This window comes from Phaethon aethereus (assembly GCF_964289735.1).
Source record: "Phaethon aethereus genome assembly, chromosome: Z".
NCBI lineage: Eukaryota > Metazoa > Chordata > Aves > Phaethontiformes > Phaethontidae > Phaethon > Phaethon aethereus.
Window position 1 is genome coordinate 43,026,671 of NC_138577.1, and position 19,951 is coordinate 43,046,621.

The 19,951-nt window shown below is 39.4% G+C and overlaps 1 protein-coding gene across 2 annotated transcripts in view; it reads left to right on the top strand.

Annotated features, from left to right (window-relative positions):
- Positions 1 to 983: 983 nt before the first annotated feature.
- The window catches only part of APBA1 (amyloid beta precursor protein binding family A member 1), a gene marked incomplete at its 3' end in the record, with an annotated part of 42,040 nt that continues 23,072 nt past the window's right edge, over positions 984 to 19,951 (top strand). For both annotated transcript variants that reach the window (XM_082013405.1, XM_082013406.1), the window contains exons 1-2: positions 984 to 2,379; positions 18,217 to 18,318. In XM_082013405.1, coding sequence (XP_081869531.1) covers positions 1,234 to 2,379; positions 18,217 to 18,318 — 1,248 coding nt within the window. In that variant the 5' untranslated portion in view covers positions 984 to 1,233. The remainder of the gene's footprint in view (positions 2,380 to 18,216; positions 18,319 to 19,951) is intronic.

Genomic DNA, 19,951 nt, shown 5'->3' on the forward strand with positions numbered 1-19,951 from the left:
ATTCACATTAATTTCATTAACTGATAATTGACACATGCTTTTGTAGATCCTTCAAATTAGAAGTCTTCCAACAGGTACTTTTTCTTTTGGTACTTATCAATAAGTCACAGGCTAGAGCTGTATTTTACGGATATGTGGTTTGACTTGGGACCTGAAAGGACATAAAATGTCCTTTTTATGACACTACAATTTAAAAACATAGGGCAAGGTTCAAAATAGCTGAAGCTGTTAGATAAAAATGAAACGTTCTGAGCTAGATAGGCCTGTTTGCTCTATGAAACTTGTAGAAGCTAATCTGTATTCTTGTGGGGTTTTCCTGTTTCTGTGACCTGCATATTTAGTATTATTGGCAGACCTCTCTAGTAATTATCTTCTTAGTTTTTTAGTCAAAGTCAGCAAGGCTAAGATGCCTCACTAGTCTCAACATGGTTATGATTATGAAAATTAGTAATGTCTTCTCCATGTTTTAGGAAAGGTGGTTGGTGCAAAAGCCATCTTAAGTGATTATAGGTACATTCCACGAAGGTAACTATATGGTATCTAGCTGTCATGTGTTTCTCTAGGGAGAAGGAACAAGTACTTCACATACCCTGAGAGTGCATTTTTATTTCTAACGATTTTTTAAAAGTGCATGGGGTAACTAGCTCAGCTGAAGATAGTGAAGCAGCGTAGTATGCATAGCTGTCACATATCTGAGCAATTGCAGACTGCTGTGATGGGACAAAATCTGTCATTTTGCATTACAGCATCCTTCCTTTGCACCAAGTTAGTGAGTTGTAGGGAGAGCAGTGGAGCAAAGGTGGAATATTTCTGTCATATCTTTACCATGCTTGGGCCCCTGGCAAAACTTAGCTTTTCTAACATGTGCCTGCCAGTGTAATCGAAACGCCACAGTAGTCCATAGAAGCATCTCCAAGAAGTTGCTTGGAAATTATTCTTCCACAAAGAATTTGTCCATAGAAGGGAGAAGTACAGTCCCCAAGGGGTTCGTTGTTGGTTGCTGCCGTTGGAGATCATTTGCATGGGAGGACATACTGTTGTGCTGGCTGTTGCCTGACCTCAGAGATGATGAAGTCAAACATTTGTCTGCTGGGGAAGGAAGGGTGCCTTTTGTTGCATCTGTTTATTGACCACTTTTTTTTTAAGAGTAACATCAGAGTGTTTTTTTATTTCTTTCCAGCTGTGATAGACAGAATGTCAATAGAATAAGTGACCTACCTACCAGAACTTGCCATGAACCATTTGGCTGGGCCACCTGAGGGGGAAGTAAATGAAGAGCCAGCAAATGGAGCAGTGAACGAGTCAGTGGAGGCTGACCTGGAGCACTCACAAGCGGAAGAGGAGCAGCGATATGCAACTCATTACCCAAGGCTTACAAACAGCAGCCAAGGGGGCCTGTCTGGGCAGGAGGAGGAAGGGATGTTAGCTCGGTCAGCCAGCACTGAGAGTGGTTTCCACAATCACACGGATACTGCAGAAGGGGATGTGATAGCCACAGTCGAGGACAGTTACGACACAGAGAGAGTTCAGGAAAATGAGGATGAGAGTGCATATGCAGTGCAATACAGGCCTGAGTCTGAGGAGTACACGGAGAATGCTGAGGCTGAGCATGGCGAGGCCATTCATAATCGAGCATTGCCCAACCACTTACATTTCCATTCCATTGAACACGAGGAAGCCATGAATGCAGCCTACTCGGGTTATGTCTACACACATCGGCTCTTCCACCGAGGAGAGGATGAACAATATGCTGAGCCTTACGCTGACTATGGTTTGCAGGAGCATGTGTATGAGGAGATAGGAGATACACCAGACCTCGATGTTAGGGAGGGAATCCAACAGTATGAGCGTGAGAGGGAAGAAGCCGACACTTACCGCAAGGAGGCACTTGGTGCCCGCCTTCACCATTATGATGAACGGTCTGACGGAGAGTCTGACAGCCCTGAGAAGGAGGCAGAGTTTGCGCCCTACCCAAGAATGGACAGTTATGAACAAGAGGAGGACATTGATCAGATTGTGGCAGAGGTGAAGCAGAGCATGAGCTCCCAGAGCTTAGACAAGGCAGCTGAAGACATGCCGGAGGCAGAGCAGAGTTTGGAACATGGTCATGCTCTTGTTGATGGCGGGCATGATGACCAGATCCCAGCTGGTTCTCAGGTTACATCCAGCTCGGGAGAATCTGTACAGAGGTACAGCAAGGAAAAGAGAGATGCAATTTCACTGGCCATCAAGGACATTAAAGAGGCTATTGAGGAAGTGAAAACAAGGACCATCCGTTCTCCTTATACCCCTGATGAACCTAAGGAGCCTATCTGGGTGATGAGGCAGGACATCAGTCCAACCAGGGACTCTGACGACCAGAGGCCACTAGATGGAGATGTGAGTATAGCTTTCAGCTCTCACCTTTAGGTATGTCTCGTTCTTCCAATTGTGACATACATGGCAGTGAAGGAGGGTGCATTTCGTTCTTGTTCTGTGACTCACCCTTCAGTAAAAGTACGGAGTGCTTTGTCTGTTTTACATTTGTAATCTAGAGGACGTGTAAGAGGTAAGCATGTGCATTGTGAGTGGGCCAAATTTTTCTTTATGAAGCACTGCTGACCCCAGTTATACTATATAAGAATTTGTAACATGAAGCTCTTTACTTGTTTTTTATGAAACAAATGCTATTACATTTTTTACCACCATGGGATATTTTAGAAGAGCTACTGAACACTTTGTCTTCTACTATCTACCCTTGTGTGTTCCTGTTAATTCTAGGTTTCTAAGTTTCATTTTCTGTCACATAACAATCCTAATAGTTCCATCAGAAATCCATTAATATTCTTTATGACGGTATCATAGATCAGATTCATATTCCAGAAGAGTTGCAGGTTTTTTGTCCACTTGCAGGCTCTAGAAATGTGGTAAAAACCTTAGCATATTACATTATCACTGTAAAGCGTATTTACTCTCCAGCAACCAAAGTATTTAAGGCTATTGTTCAAAGTTACAGCATCATCATTTCTGAAACTCTGTACTTTTGGCATGAGGCTTAACTTGGACCAGAATCAGTTCACAATTTGTCATTCCAGCTGCCTGTATGATAATCTTTACTTGAAGTTTTCTGGGTTTTCTGCATATCTAATAAAATAAACTCATCAACAACTGTTAACTGCATTAAATTTATGCCTGATATGAAAAGAGCTGGTAGGTAAATTTACTGGCCAAAAATAGTCTATCATATGGACCCACGCTATTACTTCAAGGATAACTTCACTGCAAACATCTGCTCCATTCTCTTTGGAGCTTTGGAATGTTTTTTGTGACCTTTGTTTTTTTGGAAGAACACCAAAAGATAGAACATTTTGTGTGTTGTTTGGTGCTTTAAACCTTCTAGGAAAGCATCAGAACTATCCAAAACACCTCGGCCTCTGCAGAGGGAATTCAGATGGTGAAAAAAGATCACATGCCATATAGATCTATGGCAGGCTTCTGATTTTTTTAACTGCCTTCAAAAAGGCTTGTATTCTACAAATGGGAATAGATTTTTGGAGCATAGTGTTTTGAGTTGCTGAAAAACACATACAAGCTTGTTCTCCAAAAAGACAGATTCATTACCCAGTGTGCAATAAGCCAATTTCACACACAGAGATGAGGTATCAGTTTATTACAAAGTTGTGCTAGTTGGCAGAGACAGAAAGCTAGCACACCTGGGGACTTTTCACAGCATTTCTCACAAACATTCTTATCTATAGCCACTGCCTTAACTCAGCCCCCTCCTCACACCAATTGGCAAGTTAATTTACATATGGTTACACAACCATTTCGACATACTACGTATGCCGGGGGGTGGGAGTCTGACCCAGGCTGGGGTCGTCTTGACCTATGAGGATAGTTCGGTTAAGGCTACAGCTTAATCATGCTTTTGGCTGACTATTCTAAATATACTGATTAATTGCACAGTTACTTCACTCATGCTCCGGGATGTTCTTCTCTTGAAGGACAGATCTGAAGCAAAATCGAGATTAGAAGTTCCTTCACTATTCTCTCTCCTCAAGGATGGTCAGCTTGTTCCTTGACAAAGAACATACCTCAGCTATGCCTACATTTGCGTGTATAAAGGTTAACGCTTCCTTGCCTGATAACAATTCCCCCCTTTGAGACTTGTTAACTAGTAGACTTAGATTAGTCTCATCCTCTCCAAAATCTTATTTACTAATGGAACACAGCACTTGGATATATATTGTAAGGTAACATATAAACAGACAAAAATAACTATAATCACAACTGCCACTATTTTCTTAACGCATAACCTCAAGTTAGGGAACCAGGAAGTCAGGTAATTAACAACTTCTCCAAATCCATAAGTATCGTCCTTCCATACTTCATGTAATATTTTCGTTTGTTTCCAAATTTCTTTCAAGTCCATGGAAATCCTCCCACCCTGATAACGACTTTATGAAACAAGTTTTGGTTCCAGGGAGTTCCTGATTCCCCGTCCTGTCCTACAGCTTGCTTTATTCTTCAAAGGTAACAGAGGAGTATCCCCCGACTAGTACCTTTCTTTCTTACACTTTGCAAAAACAACACTATGTTGTTACAGCAGACCCAGTACAGAATCATCAATCCTTATGTCCTTATTTACAACATACTTCAGTACTTATTTTGCCAAAAGTCCTTAGGTCCATTTAAATTTCAACCTCAAGAGTCACATTTCAGTAGAAGTCCACTCTTGTTGCAGGGCCTTTTTGACTCATGTATAATGTATGCAAGAATCCACTCCTTTCACCTTTACTGCCATGTTCGTCATCAGGAGTACCAAGTATGGTCCTTTCCACTTTCGCGTGAAAGGCTCACCCTTCCAAGTTCAGAGATACACAGTTTCCTGGCTTGAAGGTACTAGTACCTCAATTGTACGCACCTGTGGAGGGAGGAAAGGACCCTTCCCTTAGACAAGAGGTGTTCTGTTAATATTTGATTACCTATTACATGCATTTGATCTGACTTTCCAGTTAGATTTACCATATAAGGTCTTCCATAAAATTTCAAAACGGCTAAATCCTTAACTCTGGGAGTTACCTGAATTCTCATTAGTGCCAAGGGCAGCAATTCTACCCATTTCAGTTGTGTTTCTTGACAAAGATTCCCTATTCGTCTTTTCAGTGTCTGATTCATTCTCTCTACCTGACCACTTGACTGTGGTCACCAGGCTGTATGCAGATCCCATCTTATTCGTAAGGACTTGGATATATCCCACACTATTTCCACAACAAAGTGGGGTCCTCAATCTGAGGAGAGCCCTTCTGGTATCCCAAATCTTGGGATTATTTCCTTTAACAATATCCTAGCCACCTTCCTTGCCCTGTTGGTTCGATACGGGAAAGCTTCAGGCCGTCCCAAAAAAGTGTCCACTAATACCAATAGGTATTTATATGCATTACAATTTAGTAATTCAGACAAGTCAATTTGCCAGTATTGCCCAGGTACTATACCTTTTCTTACCTCACCTGGAGGGCATTTCTTTTGAATTTTAGGATTATTCTTAAGACAAATTACGCACTTTTGTACAACACTCTTAGCAATTAGTACTGTTTTTACCCCAATCACATATCTCTTTACTGCTTCAATAAAAGCATCAATTCACATATAAGCGCTCTTATTCTCCATCAATATCTTCATTACCGGAGGGGTAACTATGCCTTGTCCTAGGTGGTGTGATCCACCATCATACCTCCGTTCTGGTACATTTTAGTAACTCAGCTAATCTATTCTCCTTTTGACTGTGTTTGGGGTTTTCAATGTTCAGTGACTTCTCTGGAACTAATACTTCTATCCATATCGATGATGCTGCCCTTTTTGCAGCCTCATTGGCCTTCTTGTTTCTTCTAACAACATCAGTGTATCCTGATTGATAGGCCTTGCAATGCATTATTGACACGTCTTTAGGTTTGTTGACCACTTCCAACAATCTCATAATTTCAGAACTATATTTTATAGGAATCCCCTGTGAGGTGAGTAGTCCTCTTTCTCTCCAAATTGTTCTATGAGCATGCACTACCCCAAAGGCATATTTTGAATCTGTATAAATGTTAACCTGCTTTTCATTTGATAATTCCAGGGCTCAGGTTAAAGCAATCAGTTCTGCTTTTTGAGCTGATGTATTAGCTGGTAAGAGCTTTGCTTCTAATTCTCCTTCCGAAGTTATGACAGCATATCCAGCTCTTCGTTCTCCTTTAATTACAAAGCTACTCCCATCAGTATACAATTCCTAGTCAGGATCTTCCAGGAGGGTATCTTTCAAGTCCATTTGACTGGTATATACCTGCTGAATGGTCTGCAGTAAAGTAGTTGATGAATTCCTACCTTGCCGTTGTTCCAATTTTTTGTCAAGTACATTACTGAACAATGTAGGACTATTCTTAAGTCCTTGGGGAAGCACAGTCCAGCACAGCTGTTTTTTGCCCTGTAACAGGATTCTCCCATTCAAACGCAAACATCTCCTGGCTGTTTTCGTCAGTTTTGCTCCTGGGTTTAATTGTGTCTTCACTGGTTCATCAGATTTACCTCTCCACAGTTTCTCTGATGCTCATACAAAGGGGACTACTGCATCCGTAATTTCTGCCGGTGTTTGTTCTTTTGGTTCCTCTTGTTCTTTGGAAGGTTCCTGTAACAGATAAACTTGCGCCTGCCAAGCGTTATCTTGTGGGACACATACGCGAATTCTGTTTTTACCAAAAGTTATTTCTGCTCCTAATTTATTTAGTAAATCCCATCCCATGAGAGGTAAGGGGCACTCTGGCGTATACAAAAATTCGTAAGTTAAAAGGCCTTACTTCTCACTTTCCCATGACCCCAATCACTGGCGTAGACAATTTACTTAAAGATCCCTTACAGGAATTCAAAACAGAGTATGCAGCTCTAGTCTCCACTAAAAAATTAACAGCTTCATTCCCCAGCATTACTGGAACCAGGGATTCGGCTGGGGAGGTTGGCATATTTACTCCCAGTCCCTGTCAATCAGAATCTAGTTCTCCCATCATTAACAAATCTGCTTCTGGCACCTGCCCTGGCACAGAGATGTCCTGCTGGTTCAACTTTGGGTACTCTCTTTTCTAATGTCCCTCTTGCCAGTAAGACACACAGTGATTTGATCCTAGAAGTCCAGTAGTCATTGTTTTGGGTTTGGGACTAAATCCCCTTCCGCAACCTCTTTCTCCACAACTCGCCCTGTAATCCTTTCTTCTGTAGCTCGCCCCATGACTTCTTCCTTTCTGATTGGTAGTTTGAACTGTAGCTGCTGCCAGAAAACTTTCTGGCATCTTACTATTCTTCTGCTTATCCCTTTGCTTTCTTATTCCGCTTCCTCCCTATTATTATATACCTTGTATGCTATTTCAGTTAACTGGGGAATGGACATTCCTGAAACTCCATCAACCTTCTGTAATTTCTTTAGAATGTCAGGGGCTGATTGTCCAATAAATAAAATACTGTGAAAACCAAATCTACATATGGGACTTCATCCCATTTTTCTGTCTGACAACAAAATAACATCAGCTGCAATATAGTGTTATTCCCCACAGTTCCTATAGCTGGCCATTTTTTTCCATCTTCCCATTTATACATTGGCCACCATTGCATGCAATAACATTTTAATTTTTCCTTTCTTGAGGGATCCCCACCAAATTTACCCCAATTCTTAAGGATGCATCCTAAAGGAGAGCAAGGAAAGACCTCAGATGAAGGACTGGTCCCCATATTATCGTTAAAGTCCCTTACGTAGGACCTTATACACTCAGCACCCAGGCATCTACGTGTATATTATGATCAGTTCTACCAAACTAAATATCAATACCAACTGCCAGCTTTTTATTTTTTTTTATCAGAAAAATCCAATACCAACAAAACTAATAATCCAAATACTCTTATCTCCTTGCTATCCTGGAAATCAATATATCGATTTAAACATTGCACCTTTCTGTGACCTACTGCTCCAGCAGGGGAGAGGGCCTGATAGAGTCCCCGAACAAGAGGCTGGTGCACGCTGGAATCTGGTCGGATCTCAGCTCCCTGACGGTTGCAGGAAGTTGATCCGGGCAAGGCCTTATGGCGGTCCTATCTGGGTTGCCAGGAAGCTATTGTCTGAAAAGACAAATATGTTACCTGGTGTGCAATAAGCCAATTTCACAAACAGAGATGAGGTATCAGTTTATTACAAAGTTGTGCAAGTTTGGGTGGTAGTTGGCAGAGACAGAAAGCTAGCACACCTGGGGACTTTTCACAGCATTTCTCACAAACATTCTTATCTATAACCACTGCCTTAACTCAGCCCCCTCCTCACACCAATTGGCAAGTTAATTTACATATGGTTACACAACCATTTCGACATACTACGTATGCCGGGGGGTGGGAGTCTGACCCAGGCTGGGGTCGTCTTGACCTATGAGGATAGTTCGGTTAAGGCTACAGCTTAATCATGCTTTTGGCTGACTATTCTAAATATACTGATTAATTGCACAGTTACTTCACTCATGCTCCGGGATGTTCTTCTCTTGAAGGACAGATCTGAAGCAAAATCGAGATTAGAAGTTCCTTCACTCTCTTCAAGGATGGTCAGCTTGTTCCTTGACAAAGAACATACCTCAGCTATGCCTACATTTGCATGTATAAAGGTTAACTCTAGCTTGCTTGATAACAAGCCAATTGAGACATGTTGCTTCCAGATTTTATTTTTCCTTGAAAACGGTTAGAAACATACAGTGATTAGTATGTTTGGGTTGTTTTTTTGTTTCTTCAGTTTCATTTAAACTTTATTTTTAGAAACTATATTGCAAAAATTACTTTTACAAATATTTTTTAAATTATGTCTATATTCTATGTTACAGAATTGATTAGCAGTCATGTGGAGGGCTAAAGCAATCTTCCAAGATTATTCTGTATCGGAGAACAACTTTTTTTTAACTTAACCTTCTTTAAAAATTTCCAAAAGCTCTAATTATTTCTCTCCCTGTTTTGAAATAGATCACATTACTCTTTTGCTATACATTTTGTTCACCATATTATCTGTGTTTGTAAGTGCTATCTTTGTCTGGGAGGATCAAAGAACTTCCTGTTGCTTCCAGATTGTCTGATTGTAACACCCAGTACCATGATGGTCTCAGTGACATTAGCTTGGGGATCCTGCAAGCACTGAGTCCTTCCTGGAGATGCTCCAGCTGCTCTCCAAAATCTTTCTGCACCTTGCAGAATTTAACTTTTCTGAAGTGTGCTGGTAGGAGTCAGCCTGGTATGTTCATATAGTAAACAAAACAGCTGTTTCCATTGGTCTGTATCTACATTAGGTATGGAAGTACACAGGGGTTCCTGTTTTGCATCAGAAGTTAATTTCTCATTCGACATTTTTCATTGCTAGTCAGCTGAGAACCTGACTGAGATTTTCAGTGCTGGCTGCAATCAAAACAGCGATGTATAATGACAGTATAGGTCAGTGCAAAGATAAACAATGATTGTAGCTCTGCAGACAATCTGTGTTCTTGGAAAGAGGAAGTAAATTAAGCAAATAGTTTAGAAAATCTATTGCAGATTGAGGGGAATACATGTTGTAGAAGAGCGGACTTGGGACTAGGTAGGAGTTCTATTTTTCACTGAGGTTGAGGTGCATATTTGCTTTACTGGTTTCTTTAATTCAGATGCCAATTCATGAACAGTCTGCTTTCTTTAATGAAGCATTCCTAGAATTGCTTACCAGTAAATTGGACAAAATTAGGTTTTGTTGACTAAATGACCATGAGTGATCAATTATAATAAAAATATAGTTGAAGCCCATTCATCTAAATGTAGATTTTTCTTCTATCTCCCTTGAGAAAGAAACAGGATCTCAGACAGGAGCTTTTCAGTGTACCCAGTATATGCCAGAGATGTTACTCAGTCTGATTTGTAACACTGACCTTGAAAGAAGAAGGAGTTACGTAAAGAGACTGTTTTACCTTCAGGTGTAAACCCTTTTCTTTCTTCCCCCAGAAGTATCAAGGAGCTGCAGATAAGTGATGTAAATTGGGTGCTTCAGTCATTTTTTAGGTCTGCTTTGATAATTGTCCCCACATTGTTTTTTAACAAAACTGTTTTGCTTTTAGAGATAAAACTTACTTGAAAATATTTGTAATCATTTTGTATTATTAATCATACGATACTGAAACTCGTAAGACCTCTTTAGATCCAAATAGCAAGTCACTTTTTATTTAGCTAGGAGCTCTCCATGAGAGAGCAATGAAGCCAGGGAGTCAGAAGAATGCTTTGCAGTTGAGACTCATTAAATATGACGACCTCTTTTGCCTTTTTTCACAAGAAAGCGACTGTCACTCCTCAGTACTGAGCATTTGGATGATACAGCAGAATATTAGTTGGAAGTGTCCATAGACTAGTTTGAGAAGCTAACAATCCAGAAGTGTTCTGCTGGCCTGCAGATGGGTATAATTTGGGAAAGGAATGTTAGGAATGTTAGGAAAGACATGCAATGACTGCGATGGTAAGAAAGCTACATATTGCTGTATCAGTTTGTTTTTAAGACACCCTGTTTCCAGGTTTATTCACAGTTTAATCCACCAGACATTTCAGTAATTCCTGTGTATTTCTGCTCAGAAGAAATGTTTTGTAAGTATACGAAAAAGAAAATTGCTCACAACCGATGGACAATTCTACTGTAATAAACTCTGGTAGTCCTGTGATGTAGGAAGCAGATAGCAGACTTTTGTCTGGACATCTAGTTTGTGGGGAAGCTGTTGTGCTTGTGCATTTGATAAAAGCTGAAAAATTATCTCAGTGTCCTTTGAATAAATGCAGTAAGATTTTTTTTTTGTTTGCCACACATATGAGATACAAACAATTGAAATATATTTCCAAAATCTGTTTATCAGAAAACTTCTTAAAGCAAAGCAGACCATCACTTGGATATGACCTTGTAAGGGTATCTTTTTCAAATACAATAGCAGTTAGAACTGCACAACTGCAATAATGTGATACCAGGAAACTGACCCACGATGGAAAAGGCTGTGGAACTATAGCTTGTGTTTTCTGAGTGTGAAACAGGAGAGAATCTATTCACATTGTACTGAATAATGTTCATAGCTGGAGAACACCATGGAGCTTATGGTATGTACATGTCTGAGAGTGGTGGAGGGGGATACCCTTTAGGAAGAGGTGTTCTTCTAGATGTACAATGTTATCTCACTGGAGGGGAAAGCCTGTATCCCGTTTAGGTAGCTCTTGCCCATCATTCTTCTCTGTCAGATTCTCCATGAGAAATCTGCTGTGGAAGTGCCTGGCCAAGCACAGAAGTAGTGGTGTTTAAAGGTCTAAATAGAAGACATCTGCAGTACATGGATCTGGACTTAAGGATGAACACATGTTCAAGTGGAAAAGGGAATAGTTTGGTGGAGTAGATATCTCAGAATACAATTAAATATTCTGTAAACTATATGGAAGGCTTAAAAAAGCATTTTTAAAATGTCATAGAGCTTTGAGAGTAGTGGGTTGCTTAGTTGAGGAAGTAGAGAGACTTGCTGAGAAAAGCACTGAAAGGTACAAACTCAAGTAGATTTTTTGGGGCTGGAGCATTTCTGTCATCTTATGTCCAGAGAAGAAGAGTAGGCTGCTTGCTCCACTTCTGCCATAATCAGGGGAAAACAGTAGTTTGGAGGGGGAAGTTCTCCATTTCAGAACAGAATGCCATGATCTGTTTCTGAGGTCCATTCAGTCATCCATGGGGTTATTAGATCTGAAAGCCGAGTTTTGTTGACCTGCAGGGCACAGTTTTTTGCTGCTTGCCAGACTTTGGTTTTGCAAATCCCTCTCATCAGTGTTCACAGTCTCTGTTCCTCTGCAGACGCTTGAAGTGGTGCAGTGTTAGAATAAACCCTAATATAAAGTAAAACCACATACATGGGTGGTTTGTGAAGTACAAATTCAGAGCTGAAAACAAGCCTTTCGGGTAGAACAGGACTGAGCTGCATTGTTTTGCTTCTCTGTTGTTTTTGGCTGCGTATATTTTATTTAAACTTTTGAGTTCTCACTTGCAGGATTTTCTCAATTCTGGTAACTCCAGAAGTGAAGTGTTTTCATGGACATGAATTTGCCTCACTTTTTCCACAGCAGGAGTAATCTATTATTAACAAGTCAATAGAGAAGTCTGTTTTAAATAATTAAGCAAGTTTTAGTAATAGATGAACTAAGGGGAAAAAAAGAGAAAGAAAAGAAATTAAATAAAGATGAGTTTATATTGATAGGATATTGTTTTCTTTTTCTGAGCAGATCTTTTGAAACTGTTTGTTGAGCACACAGAATACAGGTCATCTTCCTGTCATCTATGCAAGACCATAGTCTTAAAATCATACAGCCAAAAAATGCTGCAAAAATCCCAAACCAAAAATAATTTTAAAAAAACAACAAAAAGCATTTTAACGTCCAGGACAGAAAGCTTTATGCTGATTTGTCGATCACACAGGAGAAAGCTTAAATTTATCAATTAGTCTGCTTGAAGACAAACACTCTCCAAATGAGTTACAGTCTTTTAAATTTCAATGAGCACTGGATACATAACCCCTTGAATATTTTTGTTTGTTTGTTTTAATTTTTTTTTAATTATTGAAAGATGAGAATGATTTCAAGTGGTTTTTGTGGGCTATTGAAAACTAGAACAGCACTTATTACAGTTTTAAAGTCTTTTCAAAACACCAGAGGGATCCACACTAATTTTTACAGACTGACACATGAAGCTGCATTTGAACTAGAAGTTCAAGTGAAAATACAGCTGAGGAAGTCCATACTTCAGAGAGGAACATCCAGCACCTGAACCAGCTTCCATCAGCATGCAGGCTTCCATCCAGCGTGCATGCTGATGGACAGACCCTAGCCACATAGCCCGTGTGTGTGATCTGATGGGCAGCCAGAGTCTGTACAGCCTAAGATTTTATTCAAAGAGAAGTTACCAGCTCACAGGGTGTGACTGTGGTACTGCATGGTTACTGCTACTGACACGTGTAGCCAAGACACTCTTTGAAATGGGCAAAATAAAGGGCCATCTTGCCCTAACAAGCTCAGTTAAATGTATTGTTTGCTCACTCAGACTTTTCTGACATCTAAACATCTATGTATTCTTAGGTGTATTTTAATTTTGTATTTGAGACTTAGTAATATAATAGTAACAGGTGGAACTCTTTCTTCAAAGACTTTGACAGAAGTGCATAGTTATTGCTTTGGTCAAAGTCTGTATTTTTGTAACTTCAGTGAATTTTACTGAAGAATTACCACTCAGTGGTATTGTGTGGACACTCGTGGACAGTGTGTTTGTTTTAAAGAAGCTAGTTTATTCAGAGCTTTTGCATAATGTAACATGTGTGGACAGTCAGATCTCTCATGTGGGATTGTTCAGATGGAGGCAAGTGGCAGGAGGCTCTGTCCTTACAGGACATCGTCAGCTGGATCAGGGGAGATTCCCCAAGCTAAGGTTCCCCAAACTGCATTTGTTCTCAGGTCTTGCATACAGCTGGTCTGTGATCCTACATGACCACTTTTGCCTTTTTTGGCACATGTGATCCATTGCTATAGTTTACCTTAAATTACATACAGAACACCTCCTATGTTAACTGTGTACATAAGATGGTTGTACATGACATTATTTGCATCTGCAGGAATAGTTTCTGTTGACTACTGGCAAGTATCTTACCCATGACTTTCTGGTCATTTTTGCAGCAGAAACTGCTTGGGGAGCTGTTGGGTCAACTGCAGTCCATACCAAGGATGGTAGGTAGCACCCTGAAGTGATGAGTGGTGCCTCTCACTTGTCATATGCACAGGAGGAGCCCGCTGGGGGGAATCTGGGGCATGGACAGTCCTATAGCAGTGAGTCAAATGTGAGCAGTTCAGTCAGTTACTTTGTCTCAAGTCAACTCATTGTATCATCTGTGCACAAACAGGGCCAGGTCCTGAACCACCCAGCAAACTGGTGGGTAAGTGCACTACGTATGTGCAGGGGCAGTACACCACAACTATAGTACAAACTTAAGTTTCATCCTTATGTCACAGCGTAAATTAAATTGCACAGGTTGTCCCACAGTATGCAAGTGTATGTACAGTAGTTCTGAGTTGGTTTTATTTTTTCAAACCCTCCATTTTTAACACTATAGTTAAAGCAAATTTAAACAAAGATAACCAATAATAATGATTAGTTATACTGTAAGGAAATTCAGCTTTCAGCTCCATCCTTTACGTGTACTTTATGCTGTCTAAAAGCTATGAACAGAAGTTGATGATCTCAGTCTATGTTTTAGTGAATAGAATTTGAACTGTTAAAATCACAGTAGGTGCTCTGCCATAACATAGTTGTGCTAAAACCGAAAAGATTTACTGCCATAATTGTGATATACTGGGCAGTGCTTGTAAAATCATGCATCTGACTATACTTGCATGTTGGACCTGAATATTTCATAGTGCTTTGACCTTTGCCTAATGTGTATGGGTACCTCTCAGAAGACTTTTTATCACTGAAATCAAATAAATGTAAAAGCTTTGCTTTATCTGGTTGTCTCCTCTGAACTAATGTACAAGAAGACTATATTTGCCATTCCCCTGCCAAGAAGCCTGTAGGTGGACTTTAGTGCCATAGAAGTAATGGCCTTTTGTTTAAGTGAATCTTGTGTTGCTGAAGTATTTGTTGATGTCATCCACTCTGTCCCAGACTTGTATGTGATGATGTGAGCCACTAGGTTATACTCCTTTCAGCTAAGCTGCTCTAAAAGCAGGTGAAATAACACTGCTTTTATAAAGCAAGAGCAGGTGGTTGTATTAGAAGATGTTTCAGCGTCAGTTATGTTTGTCTTCATGAGCTGCTCAGTAGCCAGTTGGTTTGACCTGGATAGGTTAAATGCAACACAATACAACACAATCTTCTCCTGTTACAAATTCTGTTACTAAATCCCTCTGCACAATAGCAAGGAAGTCTTCTCAGGTGGAGTGGATTGCATGTTAGGTAGAGTCAAACAACGCCAAAATTGGGATGGAGAATTTTTGGATGTACCAGGTTGAGTATCGTAAGAAAAATGTAAGTAGATATTCAAGAGGAGAAATGGGCTAACTCATACTTTTTTATTGCTGTGCTTAAGAAAATACTTTGGAGTTCCACTGAGGGATGTCACTATGTAATAACAGCATGCTTCACATGAACGTACTATTTTTGTTCTGACAGCATTTTTGTTAGGTTTCTAAAAAGTGTTTTGTTAACAGACAATGAAGCAGTCACTAAGCATTTATTTTAGACTTCAGTTTGTAGTGTATTGAGCAGCTATGCAAGCTGTCTTCCCACTATGATTTATCAAAATATTTCTTGTTATTGCTGTGAAAGCTGCTTCCAGACTGTGACTGCATTCTTTCCTTGTGCATTGTATGTGGTACCTCTAAAAATGCATCTTGATGCAGAAGAGAACTGAATGTTTATTCTTCAAAGACTGAACTTTTTTGGACAAGTGTTTTTGGGGACAGCTTTCATGTCATGTCAAATAGCAAACTTTGTAGGATGTTTGATATTTGGGTTTGGTAGTTTTAGGTTTGGGATTTTTTTTCCCAGAAAAATTTGAGCAGACATTCAAACAGAGCACGTGGAAAGCTGTGTGATCATTTTGATGATTGCTTAATTCTGGTACTTTGTAGATGAAAATAGTTGAGTAAAGCTATTTGTAGTGCTACTGGTGTAACTGTTAATACATTTCGGATGGTGCAAAAGTTCTTAATGTCAGCAACCAACTGGTTTAAATGAACTAATTTATTGTTTTCACTTTAGTGTGTGAATATGAGCTTTCAGACATTTTAAGTAACTTCTTTTTTTGTGGAAACATTTGATGCTAAAGTTTGATATGCTTTACTTTGTTTACTATTTAAAGCTCAAATCCTACACTATCTCAATGCCATTATTAGGTTGATAGTATTGTGCACTATTATATTTAATCCTAATAGAGAAATACTCTCTAATTGTTGGGAATGTGAGCACTATGAGGATGCTTCCTTAAGTGAATAGGAGTTTCCATTTGTGCAGTTGAGTCACTGTGGCACTGTTCCTCTGGTAGTTACACAGCAAGTCAGGGCAGCCTGTATCCCTCCCACTGCCCCTGCATGAATGCTGGCAGCGCAGTGAACAATCCTTCGGCCTGACAGCGCAAGCACATGTCAGTGTTCTAAGGAATGTTTCACAGCTGTATCTGGTCAGGGGCTGTTTCACAGCTCTACTTCCTTTTTGCCCTGCAGCTGTAATTCAAAATATACAGAGATGCAAGGACAGCTGTTTTACCCAGGAGGTATCTGTAAAAGGAGCTGCTTCTTAATTCTTTGGAAGCCTTTATTAGTTAACTATAATTCTAATATTTAGTAATTAGCCAAGATGAACCTTTTGAAGGAATGAACGTAAAGAAAAAGAGGAGAAGGGAATTTTATTGTCTTGTTTTGTTCCATATCTATGAAGTTAAGCTTGCAAAACTTAGATTTTTTTGCACACTATTGCACAGAACTCAGTGCTTCAGCTGGAGTGGAGGCATAGCAGGAGGGTACTCCTAGACTGGAGCTGCTGCCAGCTCAGAGCACTGGAAGTGTAGCCCTTTTCTGGTATGACTCATTGGCTTAGAGAAAAGCCATGTCATGTAATAGTTTATGAAACCAAAAGAGCAATATTTGTCTGTTTCACCGTTAGTGATGAACTATTGAGCTGGCAAAGCTAGGGTCAAACCCCTTATGTTAAAGGAGAGTGTAGAATGACAGGGCTGCTGGGCTAAACACCCAGCTTCCATAGCTAATGCTAAACCTTCTTTTGAGGATTCGCATCTTGGCATGGGCACGGGCATGTTTTGCAGGTATCTTCTTAAAATCTGCCTTTAAAAATGCCTGCTGAGTCAAAGCTTTGTACTCTTTCTTTTGGTCACCTTCATTAATTCCACATTCTGAGTTCCTGTGTCATACTTCCATACCAGTCCCCTGTGCTTTGAACAGCTTTGTAGTGTCATCAGCATTCATTAGGAATTGCCCATGTTTAGAATACCCTTTCCCAAAGCATTCTTTCCTTTTACCAAGATACTTGCTGACAGATCACATAGATCTAGATATTCCATGATACTGCTTTCCTGTGTGCTTTCCTTTGTTTTTCTGCTGTGACATTCTTGATGATCATGAATGGCTAGGACATGATGGGAAAGACAATTTCTCCACTGAATTGTTTACAGCAAAGGAAGAAAAATGAGAAATCTGACCTAGAGAGCATGTATAATACTAAAATTATAGTACAAACTGTGAAATATTTTCCAGGTTTACATTGTAACTAGGATGAGGAATCATAGTCTTTAATTACATTGGTATTGAGTAGTCCTTGAATAGGTTCCTAAGTCCTTGAATACATTAGTATTACTCTGTACAATATATAAAAGTTGTTTTCTAAGATGATAGAATAACATTTATGGACAAGCACTGCAGCCTACATCTGCTCAGATTAGATTTGTTTGCACTTAAGATTAATGATACCTGAAAGCATGTGTGGTTATGGGGAAATTGCAGTCTTTTCTACATTCTCCCCAATTTGACAACTAATTAATCTTTAGCTGAATCCTTGTGATATGGTCATGGTCAATTCACTTCTCTCCCATCGCAGCTTCCTTCTTAGGGACCTTATCTTTTCTTTCCTAGATCGTCAGAGCTTAGGACATCAGTCTGCATTGCCTGTAGCCTTCAGTAAGCTCACAGTCATTAGCCTGCATGCAATAGGCATCTACTTGTGCAACTCAAAGTCCTGTAGCTGCAGCTTAGTGAATGCTGACAGTAAGTGTAAGTAGTTGGCCTAATACCAACATCAGACGACCCTCTATTCACCTTGCAAAAATACACTTCTATGACACACTTTTTGGCTGAGTGTTGCTTGCCACTGAGTACAGCTTTTTATTTTTCCAACTGCTTCATTTCATACATTACTAACAAATAAACACAGGTGTTTTTTAACAGACTTAGGTGTTCAGGATAATTTCAGTACATACTGATATGTGATCGTTATGATAAAAAGCAAGGGTTACAACATCTTAAAACTTTCTGTCTTAGTTTTGGGGTTTTTTTTCCCCTCTCATCTCTTATTTCCACTGCCAAGTTAGAGGAAGATATCAAAGAACAATTTCTACATTGGTCACTCAGATTATTATTTGATTTTCTTGCCATATCTAGTCTCCATCTCCAGATTCCTCTTCACCTCGGGGTGCTGAATCGTCAAGTAGGCAACATCACCAGGATGTCTGCAGTACAGCGGAGGCCTCCACTAATAAAGAGGTAGAGTGAAATCTTTTTAAAAGCCACAGTCTTGTTCATTCTGCTTATGCCTTTTTATTTTCCTTTTCCCCCTTGTACCTCTGCAATCCCTCCTCTTCTTCCAAAACTGCAACAAACTTGAAAAGCTGATTTGTAGCTCCATTCCCTTAATGCTTGCCTGGCTGTCAGACTGAATTTCTAACATGCTTAAGACTGTTCATCATGGCATTTCTGACTCTGTGGTCAGCTGCCACTAAATTTATTTAACATGCTGGGAGGTATTGATTTACCAAACAGCCAACATCACGTCTGTATTACAGGCAAAAGAAAAAAGACTTTTTTTTTTTCCTCCATGCAGAATGTCCTTCTGCACAGAAAAGAATGTTTCTGTGCCAGATGAAAAAGCTTGCTTCAGTAAAATTAATTAGGTAGTAATTTATGCTGCTTAATATTCTGCCATTGTAGAAACTGATCTGCCAGTGATTCACAGTCAGAATTCAGTTCCTGACTCCAGGCTCCTCAAAATACAGCTAAATACTTACTTTCTTTTTTTTTCCTTTTTTTTTCCCTCTCACCTGGCAGCTTTTTACACTGCAGTAGTTCCACCAACACAAAATAGAAGTGTGAGTAGAACTTCTTGCAGTGTGGGGAAAAAAAATCATTTGGCATGAAAAGATTTGCATTAGTATAGAATGGCTGGCACTGTAAACAGAAAAATCTGCAAATATTTAGTTTATTTGCTTTTTGTTTTTTAAATCTCAGAAATATATAGAAACTGTAGTCTAACAAGATACCATATTGTTACTGATAACAATGCATGAGTCATCTTCCACAGTGAAAAAAAGTGATCTGCCATAACTTGAAATACTGAGTAAAATTGAAACAGTAATTAGTAATCCCTTCTTTCTCTTTTTCTTTTCTTATGATCAAGGGATAAAAAAACTTGTAACATGTATGTATTTATGCCAGTCTGTATTTGCATTGAGAAAATAATGAAAGGTTTCAAAAGACTTAAGAAACTCATAATTTCTTATGTGCTAAAGCCTTCAACAATAGATTGTGCCATTAAATTTTCATCTGCTGTGTTGTTAATTTGTTAAAGCCTTTAGTTTACTTCAGTGGAGATTTTCACTTCAAATACATCCTAGCTTTTAGCAGTTTTTAGATATTGGTAAAGTTACTCAAAGGAAGAAAACAAACAAGATGCTACTAATTTCAGTTTTTAGGTTGTGCTCACACGTAGTGTCAGAGATGGTAAACCAGGTGTCACAGTAGGGTGTGTCAGGCCATTTCCCTCAGACAAGCGGTAATACTTGCTTTAGTACTTCCAATGCAAGAACAATAGTGATAAAGCTCCCTCACAATTTTTGGCAATGACTTTTAGATCTTAGTAAAACTTTTTTGGAAAATATAAATTTTATAATGCTAGGTGGCAACAAGATTAACAAGAGTAATGAAACATTAATGAGTTTGATATTTCATTATTCATGGATATGTGAAATTAAAGGGTATAGGTTTCCTCCTATTGGTAACTTTACCTGTTACTTTATTATTCCTGTGGTCTTAGTAGAATGTCTTTTAACCTGGGTAATGAACAAAAAAACCTAAATTTGGTGTTTGAGTTTTTGAAATAGAAGCGTATATGATGACAGTT